The sequence below is a fragment of the Leucopleurus acutus genome (assembly GCF_964270905.1).
Source record: "Leucopleurus acutus genome assembly, chromosome: 4".
NCBI lineage: Eukaryota > Metazoa > Chordata > Mammalia > Artiodactyla > Delphinidae > Leucopleurus > Leucopleurus acutus.
This window is the reverse complement of record NC_139146.1, coordinates 33,839,517-33,864,385: the sequence shown is the minus strand read 5'-3', so window position 1 is coordinate 33,864,385 and position 24,869 is coordinate 33,839,517. Positions and strand designations below refer to the sequence as shown.

Here is a 24,869-nt window from a genome sequence, read left to right as displayed (position 1 = left end):
CTAATTTCATTCTTTTACATGTAGCTGTCCAGTTTCCTCAGCACCACTTATTGAAGAGGCTCTCTTTTCTCCAATGTATATTCTTGCCTCCTTTATCACAGATAAGGTGACCAAATGGGCATGGGTTTATCTCTGGGCTTTCTATCCTGTTCCATTGATCTATATTTCTGTTTTTATGCCAGTACCATACTGTTTTAATTACTGTAACTTTGTAGTATAGTCTCAAGTCAGGGAGCCTGATTCCTCCAGCTCCATTTTTCTTTCTCAAGATTGCTTAGGCTATTCAGGGTCTTTTGTGTTTCCATACGTACTGTGAAATTTCTTGTTCTAGTTCTGTGAAAAATGCCATTGGTAGTTTGATAGGGATTGCATTATATCTGTAGATTGCTCTGGGTAGTATCATTTTCACAATGTTGATTCTTCCAATCCAAGAACATGGTGTATCTCTCCATCTGTTTCAATCATCTTTAATTTCTTTCATCAGTGTCTTATAATTTTCTGCATACAGGTCTTTTGTGTCCTTAGGTAGGTTTATTCCTAGATATTTTATTCTATTTGTTGCAATGGTAAATAGGAGAGTTTCCTTAATTTCTCTTTCAGCTTTTTCATCATTAGTGTATAGGAATGGAAGAGATTTCTGTGCATTAATTTTGTATCCTGCTACTTTACCAAATACATTGATTAGCTCTAGTAGTATGCTGGTAGAATCTTTAGGATTCTCTATGTATAGTATCATGTCATCTGCAAACAGTGACAGTTTTACTTCTTCTTTTCTGATTTGGATTTCTTTTATTTCTTTTTCTTCTCTAACTGCTGTGGCTAAAACTTCCAAAACTGTGTTGAATAACAGTGGTGAGAGTGGGGCAACCTTGTCTTGTTCCTGATTTTACAGGAAATGGTTTCAGTTTTTCACCATTGAGAATGATGTTGCCTGTGGGTGTGTCATATATGGCCTTTATTATGTTGAGATAAGTTCCCTCAGAGTTTTTATCATGTTTATCATAAGTTTTTATCATAAGTTTATCATAAGTAAGTTTCTGGAGAGATTTTATCATAAATGCGTACTGAATTTTGTCAAAAGATTTTTCTGCATCTATTGAGATTATCATGTGGTTTTTATCGTTCAGGATAGGTTTAGGTTTTTATCCTATCCTTGTTAATATGGTGTATCACATTGATTGATTTATGTATATTGAAGAATCCTTGTATTCCTGGGATAAACCCCACTTGATCATGGTGTATGATCCATTTTATGTGCTGTTGGATTCTGTTTGCTGGTATTTTGTTGAGGAATTTTGCATCTATGTTCATCAGTGTTATTGGCCTGTAGTATTCTTTTTTTGTGACATCTTTGTGTGGTTTTGGTATCAGGGTGATGGTGGCCTTGTAGAATGAGTTTGGGAGTGCTCCTCCCTCTGCTATATTTTGGAAGAGTTTGAGAAGGATGGGTGTTCGCTCTTCTCTAAATGTTTGATAGAATTAGCCTGTGAAGACATCTGGTCCTGGGCTTTTGTTTGTTGGAAGATTTTTAATCATAGTTTCAATTTCAGTTCTTGTGATTGGTCTGTTTTTATTTTCTGTTTCTTCCTGGTTCAGACTTGGAAGGTTGTGCTTGTGTAAGAATTTGTCCATTTCTTCCAGGTTGTCCATTTTGTTGGAATATAGTTGCTTGTAGTAATCTCTTATGATCCTTTGTATTTCTGCAGTGTCAGTTGTTACTTCACCTTGCTAAACCACTAGTCTGGCTAGTGGTTTAGCAATTTTATTTATTTTCTCATAGACCAGCTTTTAGTTTTACTGATCTTTGCTATTGTTTTCTTCATTTCTTTCTCATTTATTTCTGATTGACCTTTTTGATTTCTTTCCTTCTGCTAACTTTGGGTATTTTGTTCTTCTTTCTCTAATTGTTTTAGATGTAAAGTTAGATTGTTTATTTCAGATTTTTCTTGTTTCATGATGTAGGATTGTATTGCTATAAACTTCCCTCTTAGAACTGTTTTTGCTGCATCCCATAGGCTTTGGATCATTGTGTTTTCATTGTCATTTGTTTCTAGATATTTTTTGATTTCCTCTTTGATTTCTTCAGTGATCTCTTAGTTACTTAGTAGTGTATTGTTTAGCCTCCATGTGTTTGTATTTTTTACAGAGTTTTCCTGTAATTGATATATAGTCTCACAGCATTGTGGCCGGAAAACATACTTGATACGATTTCAATTTTCTCAAATTTACCAGGGCTTGATTTGTGACCCAAGACATCATCTATCCTGGAGAATGTTCCATGAGCACTTGAGAAGAAAGTGTATTCTGTTGTTTTTGGATGGAATGTCCTATAAATATCAATTAAGTCCATCTTGTTTAATATATCATTTAAAGCTTGTGTTTCCTTATTTATTTTCATTTTGGATGATCTGTCCATTGGTGAAAGTGGGGTGCTAAAGTCCCCTACTATGATTGTGTTATTGTGGATTTCCCGTTTTATGGCTGTTAGCATTTGCCTTATGTATTGAGGTGCTCCTATGTTGGGTGCATAAATATTTACAATTCTTATATCTTCTTCCTGGACTGGTCCCTTGATCATTATGTAGTGTCCATTTTTGCCTCTTGTAATAGTGTTTATTTTAAATCTATTTTGTCTGATATGAGAATTGCTACTCCAGCTTTATCTTATTACCTTTTGCATGGAATATCTTTTTCCATGCCCTCACTCTCAGTCTGTGTGTGTCCCTACGTCAAAGTGGCTCTCTTGTAGACAGCATATATATGGGTCTTTTTTTTTTTTTTTTTTTTTTTTTGCGGTACATGGGCCTCTCCCATTGCAGAGCACAGGCTCCAGATGTGCAGGCTCAGCGGCCATGGCTCACGGACCTAGCCGCTCCACGGCATGTGGGATCTTCCCAGACTGGGGCACAAACCCGTGTCCCCTGCATCAGCAGGCGGACTCTCAACCACTGCGCCACCAGGGAAGCCACAGGTCTTGTTTTTGTATCCATTCAACCAGTCTATGTCTTTTGGTTGGAACATTTAATCCATGTACATTTAAGGTAATTATCGATATGTATGATCCTATCTCCATTTTCTTAATTGTTTTGGGTTTGTTTTTGTAGGTCTTTTCCTTCTCTTGTGTTTCCTACATAGAGAAGGTCCTTTAGCATTTGCTGTAAAGCTGGTTTGATGGTGCTGAATTCTCTTAGCTTTTGCTTGTCTGTAAAGGTTTCAATTTCTCTGTCGAATCTGAATGAGATCCTTGCTGGGTAGAGTAATATTGGTTGTAGGTTTTTCCCTTTCATCGCTTTAAATATGTCCTGCCACTCCCTTCTGGCCTGCAGAGTTTCTGCTGAAAACTCAGCTGTTAACCTTATGGTGATTCCCTTGCATGTTATTTGTTGCTTTTCCCTTACTGCTTTTAATATTTTTTCCTTGTATTTAACTTTTGATAGTTTAATTAATATGTGTCTTGCATGTTTCTCCTTGGATTTGTCCTGTATGGGACTCTCTGTGCTTCGTGGACTTGATTGACTATTTCATTTCCCATGTTATGGAAGTTTTCAAGTATAATCTCTTCAAATATTTTCTTAGTCCCTTTCTTTTTCTCTTCTTCTTCTGGGACCCCTATAATTCGAATGTTGCTGCATTTAATGTTGCCCCAGAGGTCTCTGTGGCTGTCCTCAGTTCTTTTCATTCTTTTTTCTTTATTCTGCTCTGCAACAGTTATTTCCACTATTTTATCTTCCATGTCACTTACCTGTTCTTTTGCCTCAGTTATTCTTCTATTGATTCCTTCTAAGGAATTTTTCGTTTAATTTATTGTGTTGTTCATCATTGTTTGTTTGCTCTTTAGTTCTTCTAGGTCCTTGTTAAAAGTTTCTTGTATCTTCTCCATTCTTCTTCTAAGATTTTGGGTCATCTTTATTATCATTACTCTGAATTCTTTTTCAGGTAGACTGCATATTTCCTCTTTATTTGTTTGGTCTGGTGGGGTTTTACCTTGCTCCTTCATTTGCTGTGTGTTTCTCTGTCTTCTCATTTTGCTTAACTTACTGTTTGGAGTCTCCTTTTCACAGGCTGCAGGTTTGTAGTTCCGGCTGTTCTGTGTGTCTGCCCCCAGGGGATAAGGTTTGTTCAGTGGGTTGTGTAGGCTTTCTGGTGGAGGGGACTGGTGCCTGTGTTCTGGTGGATGAGGCTGGATCTTGTCTTTCTGGTGGTCAAGACTGCATCCTGTGGTGTGTTTTAGGGTGTCTGTGACATTATTATGATTTTAGGCAGCCTCTCTGCTAATGGGTGTGGTTGTGTTCCTGTCTTGCTAGTTGTTTGGCATAGGGTGTCCATCACTGTAGGTTGCTGGCTGTTGAGTGGAGCTGGGTCTTAGCGTTGAGACGGAGATCTCTGGGAGAGGTCTTACTGACTGATATTATGTTGAGCCGTAGTTCTCTGGTGGACCAGTGTCCTGAAGTCGGCTCTCCTGCCTCAGAGGCTCAGGCCTGACACCAGGCCAGAGCACCAAGACCCTGTGAGCCACATGGCTCAGAAGAAAAGGAAGAAAAAAGAAAGAAAAATATAATAATAATAAAATAAATAAATTAAAAATTTTAATGTATAATAAAAAATAAGAAGAGAGCAACCAAACCAATAAATAAATCCACCAATGATAACAAGCGCTTAAAACTATACTAAGATAAACATAAAAATCAAAAACCAATCAGTCGCAGACAGAAAACCCCAAGTCTACAGTTGCTCCCAAAATCCACCACTTTAATTTTGGGATGATTTGTTTTCTATCCAGGTATTCCACAGATGCAGGGTACACCAAGTTGATTGTGAGGATTTAATCCGCTGCTCCTGAGGGTGCATGGAGAAATTTCCCTTTCTCTTCTTTGTTCGCACAGCTCTTGGGTTTCATATTTGGCTATGACCGCACCTCTGCGTGTAGGTCACCCTCAGGCATCTGTTCCCACCCAGACAGGCTGGGGTTAAAGCAATGGATGATTAGGGAGCTCTGGATCACTCATGCTGGAGGGAGGGAGGGGTAATGTAGCTATAGTTGGAATGCAGGGCGAGCCTGTGGCAGCAGAGGCCGATGTGACATTGCAACAGCCTGAGGTGCACCATGTGTTCCCCGGGGCAACTTGTCCCTGGATCATGGGACCGTGGCACTGGCAGGCTGCACAGGCTCCCGGGAAGGGTGGTGTGGATAGTGACCTGTGCTTGCACACAGGATTCTTGGTGGCTGCAGCAGCAGCGTTAGTGTATCATGCCCGTCTCTGGGGTCTGAGCTGATAGCCGTGGCTCACACCTGTCTCTGGAGCTCATGTAGGCAGTGCTCTGCCTTCTATGGGCAGATGGGGAAGGAATCCCCTTTCTTTGCACACACTGAAACAATGGCCTCTTACCTGTTAGGCAGGTCCAGTCTTTTTTCCGGACTCCCTCCCAGCTAGCTGTGGCACACTAGCCCCCTTCAGGCTGTGTTCACACCGCCAACCCCAGTCCACTCCCTGGGATCTGACCTCTGAAGACCGAGCCTCAGCTCCCAGCCTCCACCCTCCCCGGTGGGTGAGCAGACAAGCCTCAGGCTGGTGAGTGCTGGTCGGCACCTATCCTCTTCGCGGGAATCTCTCTGCTTTGACCCCTACACCCCTGTTATTGTGCTCTCCTCTGTGGCTCCGAAGCTTCCCCTCTGCCGCCCGCTGCCCGTCTCTGCCAGTGAAGGGGCTTCCTAGTGTGTGGAAACTTTTCCTCCTTCACAGCTCCCTCCCAGAGGTGCAGGTCCCATCCCTATTCTTTTGTCTCTGTTCTTTCTTTTTTCTTTTGCCCTACTCAGGTACATGGGGAGTTTCTTGCCTTTTGGGAAGTCTGAGGTCTTCTGCCAGCGTTCAGTAGGTGTTCTGTAGGAGTTGTTCCATACGTAGATGTATTTTTGATGTATTTGTGGGGAGGAAGGTGATCTCCACGTCTTACTCCTCCACCATCTTGACGGTTCCCCCTACTTGGGCATTTAGCTGCATGATTGGTTAAAAGACTTGCTGTCTAGCTGTGATATTGATACAACTTGCAGTTTGACTCAATTAGCCAGTTTAGAATCTAGTTTCACAGCAGGAAATTTCACACAGACAAATCAGTAGTTTAGAGAAAACTGATGAAATAATGGCTAGTTTACCCTGAAAAGCTTTGTAATCTAGAAGCCAACTGTCTGAGTGAATGCCATCGTAATTAGATAATTATCCTAGCCCTGTGGGTGCCAGGGCCTTCTGCCAACATCCTCTTTTCCCACTTGCTGCAATTTCTGTCTCACAAGCCATCCTCTCCTCAGTTGCCTCACTAAAAAATAAAACTAGAACTGGTTCTTCGCTCTCATAACATACCCATTGGGTCCCCACTTCTTAGGGTTGTTTTTGTTGTTGTTGTTTTTGTTGTTTTTGTGGTACACGGGCCTCTCACTGTTGTGGCCTCTCCCGTTGCGGAGCACAGGCTCCGGACGCGCAGGCTCAGCAGCCATGGCTCACAGGCCTAGCTGCTCCGCGGCATGTGGGATCTTCCCGGACTGGGGCACGAACCCGCATCCCCTGCATCGGCAGGCAGACTCTCAACCACTGCGTCACCAGGGAAGCCCGGGGTTGGTTTTTTTTGTTTTTCTTTTTAATACATTTTCACCTTTCCTCCACTCTCACCTTACTTGTTACAGTTAAAATCTTAATATCATTGCTCTTTTAGGTTTCAACATTAATAATGGAGCAAACTAATTTAGTGAATACATCCAGGTCTCACCACAATGCTGTGCATGCAAGTGCCATATAGAAAGGATAGATGGGACCCAGGTTTTGTTCGAATGAGTCAGATGATATCCAAGGTGGATTTCCTCTATATGAATTCTAATAAAGTGTCCAAAATTGAGTTTAGACTTACTGCCAAAACACACCAAATAGAAATACTGAAGTCTTTTCTAGAAACAATTTCCAGAGAAGAGTTTGGTTGGTGGGAATCACCATGGTCCTCAAAAGCAATGCTATTTATTTTCTTCTTTCTTCTACAGTTGTTGTATATATGTCTGGAACATTAAAGTTCTGTGATTTTGATCATCAAATTAGAAGCTTAAAAATATATTTCCAAATTGAGGTCAGGGTAGTAACATCCAGCTGAGGGTTTTTAATCCATTGGCTATTCAAAGAAAATCTTTGCAATTACTGCTATAATTTACCAAGACTTGTTAAAAGCCTTAAGAAACATTAATAACTTTAGCTCAACTATTACACTTAGTTCCTAATTTCATAAGTAAATAATCATAGGTGTGAACAGGTTTTAGCCAGGAGAGCTGCTTATAACAGTGAAAATGGCAATTTATCTAGATTTCAAATATTGAATGACTGGTTAATTAGACTACGGTATTTCCACATAATATTGACATTTAAAATGTTGCAACTGTGGAAATTTAATTACATGAAAAGATGTTCATGTTATGCTAAGTTAAAAAAATGAAAATTTTAAAACATTATTTGAAGTATATAAATCTGTTGTACAGATGCACACACACACACAGAGAACAACAATTAAGGAGGACATACCTCACAATATCAATGGTTATTTCTGTGTGGTAGAATAATATGCAATTGTATTTTCTTTCTTTTACTTAGCTACCTATCTTTAATTTTGTACAATAAACATGAACTACTTTTATGAAAATAGATTTTTTTTTTTTTTTGTGGTACGTGGGCCTCTCACTGTTGTAGCCTCTCCTGCTGCGGAGCACAGGCTCCGGACATGTAGGCTCAGTGGCCATGGCTCACGGACCCAGCCACTCTGCGGCATGTGGGATCTTCCCAGACCAGGGCATGAACCCGTGTCCCCTGCATTGGCAGGCGGACTCTCAACCACTGCACCACCAGGGAAGCCCAATAGCTTATTTTTTATTAACAGTTTGTTTCTCAATTTATTTTCAATGTCCACTTTTAAAGGTGTTTGTGGTTGGGGTCTGCGCGATACCTAAGAATGTTTGGTGATTCCTGTCTGTGACTAGGTTTAGGATGAGTGTCCCAAGGCTCATTAAGCAGAACACAGTAAACAGGGGTTTCCCAAGTGTAAACAAAAGGGGAAGTGGAGCCTTTGTCAGCAAATCTTTGGTATACTAACAGCCAAACTGAGAACAACAGTTTGTTTTTGTGGATAAAATTAAGCAGAAGACTATCAAATATCCACTTAATGTGATATTCTGAACAATGAAATTAGGTGATTTTGATTTTTTTCTTTAAACCACTTTTGATCTCTCATATTTGTTATTCAGAGCCCAGTAAAGAACAAGAACGTTTATTGATGGCTCCCACAGACAAAATAGATCATTTGAATTATAATGATTCAATTCAATTCAAACTGTCAAACTTTTATTGAGTGCTACGTGTGAGCCTTGCACTGTATTAGACACAGGGGGGTATTCAAATAACTCACAAAGACAATGTCCTGGAGGGACTCACAGTTTTTACATAAAGAGAGATAAATTAATAAATAACTCATATGTATAAAATAGGCTTCAATGTAAGCATTGGGTAATCAAAGAAAGAGTCATGGAAGCATAGCAGAGGGAGAGGTTCATTCCAACCAAGGGAGTAAGAAAGTTTTCTTAGAGGAAATGAGATTTTGGCTAGAAATAAAGAGAAGTGTATTAGTCCCCTGTTGGTTAGAGGTAACAAGTAAAATTCCAAGTAGCTTGAATTTTACCCAAAGCAATCTACAGATTCAATGCAATCCCAATCAAATCACCAACGTCATTCTTCACAGAACTAGAACAAAAAATTTCACAATTTGTATGGAAGCACAAAAGACCCCAAATAGCCAAGGACATCTTGAGAAAGAAAAACAGAGCTGGAGGAATCAGGCTCCCTGACTTCAGACTATACTACAAAGTTACAATAATCAAGACAGTATGGTACTGGCACAAAAACAGAAACATAGATCAATGGAACAGCACAGGAATACCAGAGATAAACCCACACACATATGGTCACCTTATTTTTGATAAAGGAGGTAAAAATATACATTGGAGAAAAGAGAGCCTCTTCAATAAGTGGTGCTGAGAAAACTGGACAGCTACATGTAAAAGAATGAAATTAGAACACTCCCTAACACCATACACAAAAATAAACTCAAAATGGATTAAAGACCTAAATGTAAGGCCAGACACTATAAAACTCTTGGAGGAAAATATAGACAGAACACTCTATGACATAAATCACAGCAAGATCCTTTTTGACCCACCTCCTAGAGAAATGGAAATAAAAACAAAAATAAACAAATGGGACCTCATGAAACTTCAAAGCTTTTGCACAGCAAAGGAAACCGTAAAGCAGACAAAAAGACAACCCTCAGAATGGGAGAAAATATTTGCAAATGAAGCAACTGACAAAGGATTAATCTCAAAAATTTATAAGCAGCTCATGCAGCTCAATATGAAAAAAACAAACTACCCAATCCAAAAATGGGCAGAAGACCTAAATAGACATTTCTCCAAAGAAGATATACAGATTGCCAACAAACACATGAGAGGATGCTCAACATCATTAATCATTTGAGAAATGCAAATCAAAACCACAATGAGGTATTACCTCACACCAGTCAGAATGGCTTTTTTTTTTTTTTTTTTTTTTTGGTGGTATGCGGGCCTCTCACTGTTGTGGCCTCTCCCATTGCACAGCACAGGCTGTGGACGTGGAGGCTCAGTGGCCATGGCTCACGGGCCCAGCTGCTCCGTGACATGTGGGATCTTCCCAGACTGGGGCACAAACCTGTGTCTCCTGCATCGGCAGGTGGACTCTCAACCACTGCACCACCAGGGAAGCCCCAGAATGGCTATCATCAAAAAATCTACACACAATAAATGCTGGAGAGGGTGTGGAGAAAAGGGAACCCTCCTGCACTTTTAGTGGGAATGTAAATTGATACAGTCGATATGGAGAACAGTATGGAGGTTCCTTAAAAATCTACAAATAGAATTACCATACGAACCAGCAATCCCACTACTGGGCATATACCCTGAGAAAACCATAATTCAAGAAGAGTCATGTACCACAATGTTCACTGCAGTTCTATTTACAATAGCCAGGACATGGAAGCAACCTAAGTGTCCATTGACAGATGAATGGATAAAGAAGATGTGGCACATATATACAATGGAATACTACCCAGCCATAAAAATAAATGGAATTGAGTTATTTGTAGTGAGGTGGATGGACCTAGAGACAGTCATACAGAGTGAAGTAAGTCAGAGAGAGAAAGACAAATCCATATGCTAACACATATATATGGAATCTAAAAAAAAAAAAATGGTTCTGTAGAACCTAGGGGCAGGACAGGAATAAAGATGCAGACGTAGAGAATGGACTTGAGGACACAGGGAGGGGGGAGGATAAGCTGGGACAAAGTGAGAGAGTAGCATGGACATATATACACTACCAAATGTAAAATAGATAGGTAGTGGGAAGCAGCCACACAGCACAGTGAGATCAGCTCAGTGCTTTGTGTCCACCTAGAGGCGTGGGATAGGGAGGGTGGAGGGAGATGCAAGAGGGAGGAGATATGGAGATATATGTATATGTAGAGCTGATTCACTTTGTTATGAAGCAGAAACTAACACAGCATTGTAAAACAGTTATACTCCAATAAAGATGTTAAAAAAAAAAAAGAAGACATACAGAGGGCCAAGAGGCACATGAAGAGATGCTTAACATCACTAATTATTAGAGAAATGCAAATCAAAACTACAATGAGGTATCACCTCACACCGGTCAGAATGGCCATTATCAAAAAATCTAGAAACAATAAATGCTAGAAAGGGTGTGGTGAAAAGGGAACCCTCCTGCACTGTTGGTGGGAATGTAAATTGATACAACCACTATGGAGAACAGTATGGAGGTTCCTTAAAAAACTAAAAATAGAACTAGCATATGACCCAGCAATCCCACTACTGGGCATATACCCTGAGAAAACCATAATTCAAAAAGTGACATGTACCACAATGTTCATTGCAGCACTATTTACAATAGCCAGGTCATGGAAGCAACCTAAATGTCCATCAACAGATGAATGGATAAAGAAGATGTGGCACATATATACAATGGAATATTACTCAGCCATAAAAAGAAATGAAACTGAGTTATTTGTAGTGAGGTGGATAGACCTAGAGTCTGTCATACAGAGTGAAGTAAGTCAGAAGGAGAAAAATGAATACCGTACGCTCACACATATATATGGAATCCAAAAAAAAAAAAAAAAAGGTACTGATGAACCTAGTGGCAGGGCAGGAATAAAGACGTAGACATAGAGAATGAACCTGATGACACGGAGGGGAGGGGGAAGCTGGGGCAAAGTGAGAGTAGCATTGACATATATATACTATCAAATGTAAAATATATAGCTAGTGGTAAGCAGCTGCATATCACAGGGAGATCAGCGCGGTGCTTTGCGAGGACCTAGAGGAGTGGGTTAGGGAGGGTGGGAGGGAGGCTCAAGGGGGAGGGGATATGGGGATTTGTGTGTGCATGTGGCTGATTCCCTTTGTTGTGAGACAGAGGTTAGCACAGTATTGTGAAGCAGTTATACTCCAATAAAGATCTATAAAATAAAATAAAATACATTATGGTAAAAAAAAAAAAAAGAAAAGAAAAAGAAAAGGCCGTTTATTACCTTCTGTAATAAGGATGTCTTGCTTTAGGCAAGGTAGACCCAGGAGCTCACATGATGTCAGACTTAGCTTTCCTCTCTGTGTTGACCTTACTACAGTCAAGCTCTCTACAAAGATGACTGTTGAAGACAGAAATTTACATATTTAGGGCTGACAATCCAGGCCCTTTTGTTTCCCAACAACCATTTTTAAAAATCAGTGAAGCTTCTCATTTGCTATGCTTTGGCACCTGTCATCCTAGACCAATTGCTGTGACCAGCAGGTCACATGCCCACCACTGGAGGGAGTAGGGAGGGGTCAGGCACCATGAGTGACAATTCCACCAGATCAGGTAGAGGTGGGGAGCTGTGGCTTCTCCCAAAAAAGCAACAGAAAGGACAGAAAGATGGACAAAACTACTGGACAGATACTACAACTACCATTTTCCATTTCAGATAGGTAGAATGTTTTAAGTTATTTGGGGGCAAAGCATTTGTAAGCAAAGGGAAGAGCTTGGGCTGGAATGTGAATGCAAGAAAATGCAACAAAAGCTTTTGAAAACAGTGAGTATAAGGTGCTAGTGGTAACAGAGTAATTCGATACCAATGATTACAGTCTCTGAATTGATAAAATTTTATAGGTGTGTTTTCTTTTACTTAGACATTTGTGCCTTGGGAGTTTTGTATACCTACAACTGTAAGATCAGCAATTATTTAAATGCAATGGGAACTTGCGATTTGAAGTATATCCTGTGAATACTTTTGTGAAGCAAAGAATTAAATTGTCACCCAAAATACTGACCTTTAATTTTTCTGTTTTGTACTTTCAAATTATTATATATTGACTTTGCTTAGAATAATGTATACTTAAAAGAAATCTTTTTACAAAATATGAATTTATTTTCATTTAAAATATAACTCAACCTAAGCTGAGTATTGCCCATTTCTAGTAAATAATTAATAAATGTATGTAAAGTCTTCCTTGAATTTACATCAATAGTTAGAATATCATCTATCAGTTTTAAAATCCTATTTGGATGAGACATTTGTTCCTTGGCATATCAGTGACTAAATGTGAATTCAGTTCATGATTCACAGAATCCCCATGGGCCTGTGGTGATACGGGTGATTGAAACCAGGCCAACTGATGTTTTAATCCTTTCTGTCCTTCAGAAAGAAAAGAAATCAAAACCTATGTTTTTGTTATTTAGTATTTGTTGCATTGCGCTAAGATTATAGATAGAATACAGAATTAGATCCTTGCTAAATGAATTTAAAATATAAATTAGACAACTATACAGTATTCTGACCTTGAGAAATAAATCGTAGAACTGACAACCTAGCGAAAAACTCAGGAACACACTAAAAAATCCAAACAAAGATGGCAAAGTATTCTATTATTAGTTATTGCTGGTAATGGACTATGACACAGGACTAAACGGTCAGTTTTCAGCTCCAGCTCTGTCTTGACCTTCATAATTTGGGGCATGGTACCTCTCTTCACTCTGCATGAGTTTCCCTATCTTCAAACTGGTTCATATTTTACAGAGAAGATGGAATTGTATATGATATAATAAATATGAAGCACTGTAAGTTCCTCAGAATGAAGATTCCACAACAAAATGAAATAATAATAGGGTATACTATATGAACTACTCGCTTACAAAGCCAGTAAATTAGGGATGAAATTTTATACTTTAGAAGGATTCATTTCAAAATATGATTTTAAAAAAATATCAAACTAGCACATCTAAAATAAATCAATCTAGAAAAATTTGACTCATACAAAACTTTTGTAAAACCTATTTTGCACTATGCAAAGTTATGCCTTTGTGATTTAATTAATACCCAATACATAAAGAAAATAATGTGTTAAATCAGTGGTGTTCAGAGATATGTGGCATTTGAGCCATTTAAAATTATGATAAACAAAAAGAGCCATATAACTATTATCTGCCTTTTAGATATTTTGTATGTATAATACTAAACATACTTACTAATACAGAAATTAGAAGTCTTGAAAATCCATAGACTTTAGGCAGAAGAGCCATGTGTGCCCTATCCTGTTCGAATGAGTGCTTAACAAAGAAACATTTTGTGAGATACTGGGTTAAAGACCCTAAGAGCTAATAATGATTTCATTATTACTAATGAAGTATGAATATAAAGATAATTTCAGAATACATTTAAAAAACTGAACAAAAAAGTTGCGTAGTCCTATTAATAAACCCACTACATACAATCACACAGAATTTGATTACAAATAAAGTTCGGAGTTTTCTTGAGAACCAGACTGATGACAGGAAGGTGAGGAATTTCCCAAGATGGTTGAAGGACATATATCCAGCCAGACTATATTGCATAGGAAACAACTGACACAGTCACAAAATTTTAAACAAGGTACAATGTGACATATTGCTTCCATGTTGAATAACAGAACACCCCGATAAAAATGATAGCCATGTCCAGTATTGGGAACGACGTCAAGAATGGGGTCAATGTCAAAAAAGGACGGGATAAAAAAATAACGAGCAGCCTGCCTCCGCCCTGTGGTGCTCCAAGGACAATGGTGCTTCAAGGACAAAGGACGATGGTTACGAAATCCCTGTGCCCGCCTGGGCGACGCCCACCTGGGCAACGGGACCTGTCCCAAATAAGGAAAGGCATATGTCCTGTCCCACTCCAACCCTATAGAAGGAAGGTATATGTGCCTCGACCAATCAGTCGAAATTTTCACCTCGGACCATTCTTCTGTTTTCGGGCTATGAAAAGTGATCAATAGCACATGTTCGGGCTGGACTCTCCCAGACTACTAGGAAGTCGGCCCGCTGTTCCAGCAGCGACCCTTCCCTCTAATAAATTCTATCTTCTTTGCATTTTGCCTTATGTGTGGAAATTCTTTTCCAAGCATTCGGACCACAACACTCCCCCACTCCTAAACAGACCGAGCTGAGAGCCTAAAAAGAAGAAGCTGCAGTTGTTGGCCTTCAGCTCTAGAATTCTTCCAGGTCTGTCTCTTATCCTATAGACCTTGTGCCCAACTTCCCTTAATTTCTTGGCTCCTTTTTTCTGATCTTTAGCTGAACTCCCTGTCTCTCTCTCACCCCTAATTTTGCCAACCTCGTTTTGGACCAGTACCTCTGCTTTTCATCTCTGAAGCTTCTCCATGACGATTATTGATGACGTGGTTACCCACCTACGACCTCATGCACAATAAGTCATGAATAAAAGGCACCTGCTCATATCCCCTGTGGCAACCCAGTGGAGCCTGGACCAAGCTGTTCATGACCCACTAGACACTGTTTGATTATGAAAGGAGATCTGACTTATACTCAGGAGGAAGATTTTGAGTGAGATCCAGCAAAATCTGGGCACATAGCTCGTCATACTCTTCTTGGATGGCTTCGGATCATTGGCCAACCCTCTACGAATCATCCAATGCCTGTGACAGGTTTGGTCTCTACTACAATTCCTGGTACCTAGAAGGACTTCAGGAATTATTTAGTGAAGATGGGTGAATGAATAAGTTATTATGAACACCAGCTATAAGATCTAGGAATGATTACACTGGTTTTTGAGGGTATGCATCAAGTTATCAAATATGATGTATCTTTAATTAGTAGAATACGTTTGGTGAAGATTTCCATTCACATTTCTTTCAGAAAAAAACAAAGCAGGAAACAACTCAGCAAATCTACTTGTCATCACTTTGAGAACATCTGTGGTTTTAAAACAGCTTTGAAAATAGTCACTTACATAGAGTAAGTTCTGACTTCTGCTGTATAAGCAGTAAGGCGTTCTAAATGCATATGCACTAGTACATACCCTCATAGAGGGCAGTTAATAAAATACCGATTAGGGAGCCCAAATCTTCTTCACACTGTGGTTCTTACAGGAATATGTAGATGTACACTCAACTCATTAAAACTTAGTCAAAATAAAGAAAAAGAGGGAGGTAACAACAGATGCACCATCCAACTTCTTGCATGAAAAACTGCACATTTCCTCTGGAAATTCCAAATAAGGATGTTTACAGAAATGGTTGATGGAAACAGCATGGGCTGGCATATAAAACGCTTACGGTTTAGCAGGAGAAAACATCCTAAATACTGTGCATCTCTCTCCATCAGCTGGTGCTCAGTGTTTGTGTTTCTTCAGATTGATCAGCTGGACGTGGATAGCTTGTTTAGCAACATGGAATCGGTTCATCAGATATCAGCCAAGCTGCTGTCATTGTTGGAAGAGGCCACGACAGACGTGGAACCGGCCATGCAAGTAATCGGTATGTTTATTCTCTTCTTGAGTTCTCCAATACGATAGGAAATAATATTTTAATAGCCTCCCGTTGCTTTGGTTTTATGTTTCTGACTCACCAAGCTTCCCAGGAGATATATAAATGCTAAACCCCATCTTCAGGCTCATTGTAATTATACAAACTCTGTATTTATTTTCAGATGAGTTTATATCCATTTGCTGAAGTCCCTCAGTAGCACTAAGCACACCATTTGCTTTTTAATTTTCAATCTTTCAAGCTGTTGGCCTTCCAGATGTTCTCTCATTTGCTTTTATGGCTAACACTTGATTCTTAAAGAATTAAACATTTAAATACTTTAATAGCTTTACTGATTTTAGTCACAATGTCTCTTATTCATCTTATGATTAGGAATCCATTGATTTTTGGATTGTAATTTTTTTTGCATGGAAAGTTTATACGATCGTTCAAACACTTAACAACTACTTTTTCCATGCTTTTCCTTTTTTCTCTGTATTATTTGCTTTCCAAATATGTTTCTAGACAGTCATAGAGTATTTTCTCACTCTGATAAGATTTTGAAAAAAATATAAAGAAATTACTGGAAAAGTGTTGGGTCAAACTTTTGTTCTCTCCATTTTCTCCATTCATTGGCCATTTATTTATTTATTCACCCAGTGAATAGCTGGGTATGTGCGATGATTCTTGGGAGTTTCAAAAGGAATACTGTGTTGTGAACTTGAAGGCAGCTGCCGCAACTAAGATATCACAGACACAGTGCCACGGAGGTTAAGAATTCTTTCAAATGTGTTGTCATCATTTTTCTATTTCACACATAATACTCAATATATGCTCATTACAAAGTATTAAAACAGTTCTGGAGTACACAGCATCTAATTCACCCCTCCAATGTGACTAACATCCCCTTAAATAACCACTGTTATCGGTTTGATGTGGATCCTTTCTTTGAGACGCACAGAGACACAAACACACATTTACACCTTATATCTTTATTCATCCTCATTACGTATTTGTTTGTTAATGGGAATCAGAGTATAAAAATGGCATGAAATTGATTTTGTTTCATTTTTAAGGAAGACCCAACGTTTAATAAGCAAAGCTGATCTTATACAAAGGTGAAACAACCTGGTTATTTGTAGTATTTTACATGCCCAAAGGCCAGCCCACTCAAAAAGATTCTCCCACTGACAGGTTTAAGTTCAGTCACTTCTTATGATTATGTACTAAATGTTTGTGTTCCCCTCAAATTCATATGTTAAAGCTCTAACACCTGACATGATAGTATTAGGAGGTGAGACCTTAGGGAGGTACTTTTTATTTAGATGAAGTCATGAGGGGGTTGATCCATGATGGAATTAGTGTCCTTATAAAGAGAGAAAGAGATACCAGAGTTCCCTCTCCACCATGTAAGGACTCAGGAAGGCAGCTGTCTGCAAGCCCGGAAGGAAGTCCTCACCAGGAACTGAATCTGCTGGCACCTTGATCTTGGACTTCCCAGTCTCCAGAACTGTGATAAGTAAATGTCTGTTGCTTAAGCCACTCAATCTATGTTATTTTGTTATGATAGCCCAAGCTGACTTATATAGTTTCCAAAAAATTGCAAAAATAATTTCTAAAGGAAGGACTCTTCATTATCACTCTAGTGTGGATTCATTGGCCATTCATTTATTTATTCACTCAGTGAATAGTTATCAAGCAGCAGCGTGTGCAATAATTAAGGTGTTGTGTGACATTACTAGGAATTAAAAGATGAAAGAGATCACGTTCCCTCCAAAAGTTTGCAAATAGCCTCTTGAATTGAAGACACTTGTTTAATACATCATCAGAGTATTTTCTACACTACTGCAGAACTTCAGGGGATAAAGAGACTACTTCTAGATGGGGAATCAGAGAAGAATTCTTAAAGGTGTTACTTGGGCTTAAAGTGTAGGTCAGATTTCAGCAAGTGAGGTCCAGATTGGGAAGACTAAGTAGAAGTAACAGCATGAACAAAACCATGGACAGGAAGTGCCAAGCGTTTAAGAAATGGTGAGTGACCAAGTCAAGCTGGAGTGAAGGACTCATGTAAGGGAGGAGTGAGAAATGAATCTGTAAGCATAGAATAGGGACAGACCATACCTGGAATCCAAGTTTGGAAATTACTCTGCAGGTAATGAGAAGCCATTAAAAATTTTTTCAGCAAGGATGTAATGAGACACAAAAGTTTTTGGAGAAAGGAAACTATGGTAGGTATGAAGAGAATGGGTGGAAGGAGAAAATGAGTAAATATGTTATTATAGATAATTTAGCCATGTGATAACAAGCATCTAGGCTGAGGTGGATAAAATGAGAATAAAAAATGGGGTCAGACTCAAGAGAAACGTGGAAAAAAGCACAAACAAAATGTAGGGGTTGGTTGTATTTGCTGGAGTCAAAAGCAATTCCAGGTTTAAGGAGTCACGTATCCTGATTTGCCTAGAACATTCAGGTTTTAGCCTACTCAAGCATTCAGTCCAGTTTAGCATTTGTCCTGGATTTTCTCCTTTTTAGAGGAGGATCATTATTAATAGTTGCATCACAAGAGATTTGGTAAGACCTCTATATCGTACTTCAATTTCTGACATGGCCTCTCTTAGCAGAGAGTAAGAGGCAGGTTCATTTGCCAGAGTTCTCACATGGTAACCTCTGAAAGAGAGCCCATCTCTCCTTTCCCAACCTTTCTAGTCTCAACAGTACTTACATCTTCCTTAGAAGTACGGCATACAGGGTACTGGCTGATAAAATGATGACTTTGGGCTTGAGCAGGTAGCAACAGCTAGCTGCTTCCTGTTTTGATGGTGGTGGGAGATGTATTTGATGCTACAAATCCTGCTGTCCACAGTACAGCAGCTAGTTATGTCATGACCCATGCTGGGTGGCCCATGCCATGACCAGTGGGAGGCAGGAAGCCACAAGGGTGACAGTCAATGGGTTTAGTGGGACATGTAGGGAATTAAAGATTAAGTGCAAGTGAAATACGTGTGGGAAGTGGAGGCTGAACTGTCCTGCTACAGAGTATGTGGATGCTGTTGCTACAGCAGTTTGGTTATTTATTGTATGATATAACTCTATCACCTTTTTATTGTCTGGTTATGCTTATCTTATTTTGCAATAAACTCTTTCAAAAGTAAGGGTTTAATGTATGCACATTTAATAAAAATTAAGTATTGATTTTTTATTTCTCAAGAAAGTTGGTCAACATATAACACACAAAATACCATTCACAAGGGGGTCATTAATGCTATCATTGACCCATAAGACAATCAGAAGACAGAAATCTGTGGAAGAAGTAGCAACATCTACATCAAAAGTTAGTCATTATTCTTAAAAAACCATGCTCATTATTTTAAAACATACAGTAGTCCCTCTGTATCCACAGGGATTGGTTCTAGGACCTTCTTGGGTACCAAAATCCTCGGATACTCAAGTCCCTTATATAAAATGGTGAGGTATTTGCATATAATCTATGCAAACCTCCCGTATACTTTAAATCATCTATAGATTACTTATAGTACCTAACACAATGTAAATGCTATATAAATAGTTGCTGGTGCCTGAAAATTCAAGTTTTGCCTTTTGGAACTTTCTGGATATTTTTTCCTGAATATTTTCTATCTGAGGTTGGTTGAATCCATGGATTGGAAACCTGTGGATATGGAGGACCGATTGTACTTGGCATTTGGCATTTGCTGTCCATGCTTTTGTTCATGCTGCTACTTCCACTTGGAACCTTCTTCCCAACATGAACCTACTTGTTGAAATCTGACCTATATCTTTAAGCCCAAGTACATATCATTCCATGCAGCATGGCTTCACTTGTGTCAAATGACAGTTAACCTAAGTTAATTTCTCTCATTTTTAATTCCAAGTTTCCTTGGGCCTGTGAGCAATGGCTATTAATGAGTTGACACCATTAGCAGAAGAGTTTGCAAACAGTTAAATTATGACAGTTTTAAAATAGTGTGAGCAGATGAATTAAACAGAAAATCAATTAATTCCAATTCTGAGTCAAAATGTTTAATCCAATTCACAGAATCAAAGAAAAGCTTTTGGAAGTTTATTGTGTCAAAGGTGAATTTTCTGACTGTATTGTAAATGCTACTATAACTTTAAAAATTAAATTTATGAATGCAAATTATAATATGAATACATCTTTTCGTGGAGCATCACAGTAAAAGAATGCTTTTACTAAAGTGATAAATCTATGGAGCAGAAATGTGCTTGGGATTGACTGTGGTACATATGTAATAACACCGTGATATTCTATTAATTCAAATGTAGTCAAAATCCACACATAGTTTTACATATACAAAACTTAGAGTGAACTGTATATCATATTTAGAGGATATGCACACTTTTTTTGGTGTTGGTCACTAATCAGCTTTTAGAAATTGCATTTTGCTCAAAATCAGCTAGAAGTCTTTAGTTAAGATATTCAACAAACAGACAGAAAAGTAACTTCAGCTTTTTAGTCTTTATAATTGCAATTATTGAAAACAAAACTGCAGATGGGAAGACACTGAAATTTATCCCTATGAAAACAAGGAATTTGCTAAAAAATAATTAAACAATGAGAGTTCATATTGTGTAAAAGATTTAATTTTGAAATTTTTAAATTGTATTTTGGAAGACTTGACTTATGTAAGGACGCTTTAGACAGAGCTCCTGTTTAATAGGATAAAGTTATATCCTGTACCAGATTTTACAATATTTGGAAAAATATTCAAAAATCATAAATAGAAACAACTTATTTGATGAGCTTTATTTTGTAAAAAGAAAGAAAGGAAAAATCAAAGTGGAGGCAAGAAGACAATAGCTTTGAAAATATTTAAGCTCAAATATTTATACATTTTACTATAGAGAGATATATAATCAGAATTGTAATATCTTCCATTTAGTAGAATTTTCTCTGAGCTTATTAGGTGTCTCTGTCCTAGTAGGAGAGTATTTTCACAATTAAAAGTATTATGGTTTATATATTTGAGCAGCCAAATAAATAATGCTAGTATTGGATTTTAGCCCATAGAATAAGAGAGAGTCCATACAGATATAAATAAATGAGGAGAAAGGAAAGCTCTTCCTTACAGTAAATTTCAATGAATAAATATAGAAGAAAATAGAAAATTACCATTAGGTAAACAATATAGTCATAATTGTTACAGAAGAATCCACTGATCGATGCTAGATTTAGTGGGTGAAAGTTTGATGAGAAATTTATTTTCATAGTTTCAAAGTGTCTCCTAAGTAAGTTTTAACCTCAAAGGGAAAGATGGTAACTTTTCAGTGAGAAACCAGGCAAAGACTACCTTAACCAAGTGAGTGATGAAGATCAGTAGTATCAGGAAATAACACACATTAACATCATGAACCTTGTGATACAATGCACTGAGAGGGGCACATCATACCTGTGGTACTTTTGTCCAAAATATGTGCTCTTGTGTCCAGTCATGAGAAAACCTTAGACAGCAGCAAACTCACGTGAGGGACACTCAACAAAATAACTGACCAACACTGTTCTAAAATGCCAAGGTCATTAAAGACAAGGCAATACTGAGGAACTCTTAACGACTGCAGAAGACTAAGGAGGAGTAACAAATAAATGCAAGTGGGAGCCTGAGTAGATTCTAGAACAGTAAAAGAACATTAGTGTCAAAATGCAAGCAAGGTGTTCAGTTTAGTTAGTAGTATTACAGCAAGTTCATTTCCTTTTGCTGACAATTGTCCTATGGTGATGTAAGATGTTAACACTGGGGAAGACGAGTGAAGGATATTTGGAAACTATTGGTGCTATTTTTGCAACTTTCTTATAAGCAAAAATTAATCTAAAACATTTAAATTATTACGGCTTGCAGAGAAAACGCAATTGAAGGTGCTCACAATTTCAAGTTTCTAATTATAAATTGCAATATTGAGGAAGACTGTAGGAAATTTATGGAAAAAATTAAGCCAGTAAGGCCGTATTTGAAAAAGTTGGAGGCATATTTAAATTTCCCTACCCTTTATATCTGGCCTAGCCTCATGACTTGCTTTGACCAATAAAATGTGGCAAAATGTTGTTCTACAACAGCCTTGTGACAGACACTCTCTGCTCAGGGAGAGAGAAAGCTCAAACTACCCAGTCATCCCAAACAACACAGTCAAGGCCTTGGACACGCGAGTAAGGCCCTCCTCAGCCAGCTGGCCTCATGCTACAGACTACAAACGTATCAATAAAACCCCTTTAACACCACATGGAGACAAGGCATCCCAGCTGTGCTCTACTCAAATTATCAACCTGGAGAATCGTGAGCAAATAAACAGTGTTGTTTTAAGCCTTTAAGGTTTTTTTGGAGGGGGGATTTTTTTTTTTTTTTTCTGTAGCAATAGCTAACTAATACGGATTCACAGAGAAGAGATTAATTACTTCAACTCAGATGATGAAGAAAAACCTGATTTGGAAGGTGACTTTTGAACTTGGACTTGAAAGATTTTAAAAGGTGGAGATTTGAGCAAAAGACTTCCCAAATGACAAATGGCACAGAGGCCTCAAGACAGGAGAGTGTGGGAAGCTCTTACAAAGGAAAGCAATTCAATGTGGCTGGAGCATAGTGACAAGGAGGTATATCCATGACCCATACAGGGTAGCCGTATCAATGGAGTTCACTGGCAATTTTCCATCACTAAATCGTTCATCTTACATTTCATAAGGTAAACTGATTTGGGGTAAGATTGCCAAAATCATGTTGCCACAAAATGAAAAGCACAGGTGTTCCATTTTTTCGTCCTTAGATGGCACGAATGAGTTTGTGATTCACAGTTCTAGTGCCAATGGGGAAACTTTCCTGATACCTAGATCAGCCAGGAGGAGAATTTTACTCAATAAAAACCTTGGGGTTTGGTCGAGGCTCAAGTTTAAGCACAGAGGCATATGTCTGAGAGCTCTGGGGAATTGTCTAGACTATCATGCCAAGATAGAAACTGGATTTTAAAATCTTGATTTAGGCAGGCTGCCTAGATAGGAAATGGGTTTTAAGTCTTTAGAGATGGGAGTGTGAGAAGTGGCTCTTGTTTCCACTTAAACTGAAGATCATTTTGTAACAATAGAATAGTGAGAAAGAACAAAACAAGTAAGATGACACTGTAGAGTCTACGAGCTCACAGGCTTCAGTCTCAGGTTGATTTAGTGTACATCCTGGCTCATCGGTTGTTAAACGTGTGATCTTAGGCAAGTTACAAAGCCTCACTGAACTTCAGTTCCTCATCTTGAAATCTGAGGCAATAATACGTACCCCACAGAGCATTTATGAAGATTAAATAAAATCATGTATAAATGATGATAGCCAGTGCCCACCCCTAGTATCCAACACATGGTATTACTAACTTAGTATCCTGATAATATTAAATGTACCCATCCATTATCAAACTTTGATTTCTTATGTATGTAATAATTGAATAACATGTGAATTTTTTTAGAGGTCCTGATCATGTTTTTCAAACAAATCAGGTTCACGGACATGTGTGGTTTCTAGGTGTTCCCGATGTGTGTGCATCTTGATGATTCATCTATCTAATATGGGGACATGTTTTCTCTTACGGAGGGTGATTTGAGATACCAAGTATCATCTCCACATTTGACAAAGTGAACAGCAATTGCAGTAGACGGCCCTCAATGGACCCTGCCTCCTGGCATTCATGCTGCCACGTAGTCTAGTCCCATAATGACTCTGGACTGGCCCTGACACTCACCAAATAATACAACGTAGCGGAAGAAACACTGTGCCAGTGACTGGGCCTAAGCTTTAAGAAAGCCGGACATTTTTACTTTTTTTGATTTGGGGAGCCTGCCATTTAAGAAATCCAGCTACTCTGCTGGAATATCACATGGAAAGAGATTAGACCTGAGACCACCTAGTGAGAAAGTGGTCCCTCTGTCCCAGCCTACGAGCTGAGCCAGCCTTCTAGCTGTCCCTTCCAAGGTACCAGACTAGGGAATGAGCCATCTCAGACCGTTCAGCCAGTTAAGCCCTGAATGACTGCAGCCCCAGCAAACATCAAGCACAGCAGAACCACTGAGGTGATACCAGCCAACCCACCGAATCATGAGAGAAAATCAAAATGGTTGTTGTTATAACGCACTAAATTTTAGGGTGGTTTGTTACATAGTGATAGAGAAATAAAATGGGGCTTGTGTCCTCCTCTAGGCATTTGCAACAATGTTACAATGTTTCAAAGTATTTTAAAAAGACTGAGTTATGAATATGTTTAAGTCTACTTTACCTGCTTACCTCACACACACCGTGAAGAGAACCAGAACAGGAAGAAGCTTAAGGTACAGAAATTAGTTTCTCACATGCTTTTTCCTCAGGGTGAGTTTATCCTTGGAGACAAAGACAATTTAGAGCTTTCTGTTCCTTGAAGGTGGAGTGGGTGATGCACTGTTGTTCCGTGGCAGTCCTTTGTTCTCCTAAAGCAGTGTCTCTTGTATGTCCCTGAAGCAGGAATCTGTGCCTTTAGCGGTGATTTTGTGAAAAGAGATTGTGAAAAGAGATTAGTCACTGACAATTATGCCATGTGGGAGATGCCACAAAGTAGCTCACCTGAATCACTGTTCTAGTATTGTTATATTGTACACACGTGTGTGTGTGTGTGTGTGTGTGTGTGTGTGTGTTTTACACAGGACACCGATTGGCTTGGCCTCCTTCATGCTGACCAGCGAGGGCGGGGTGGAAGCTTCACACCTGCTCACTGGAATGGATGAGGCCAGCAGCGGGGAGACTCAGACACAGCAGTGAAAGGTCAGGGCATTTTATTCCAAATATTGGCAGTAACAGGAAAGCTGTCAGCTTTAGAAAACATGATAGAAAGAAAGGTGAGGGGTTCAAGGTCAAGTATACACAAATCCACACAGGAAAGGAAAATTCAGCAGAAGGAAGTCACCAGGATACAATTTGAAGGTTGGACT

At 38.8% G+C, this 24,869-nt stretch overlaps 1 protein-coding gene across 1 annotated transcript in view; it reads left to right on the top strand.

The window, feature by feature from the left end:
* The window catches only part of ARHGEF38 (Rho guanine nucleotide exchange factor 38), a gene marked incomplete at its 3' end in the record, with an annotated part of 154,567 nt that overhangs the window by 62,590 nt on the left and 67,108 nt on the right, over nucleotides 1-24,869 (top strand). Inside the window, exon 3 of the mRNA XM_082838419.1 lies at nucleotides 15,796-15,919. Within this exon, the coding sequence (XP_082694545.1) occupies nucleotides 15,796-15,919 (124 nt within the window). The remainder of the gene's footprint in view (nucleotides 1-15,795; nucleotides 15,920-24,869) is intronic.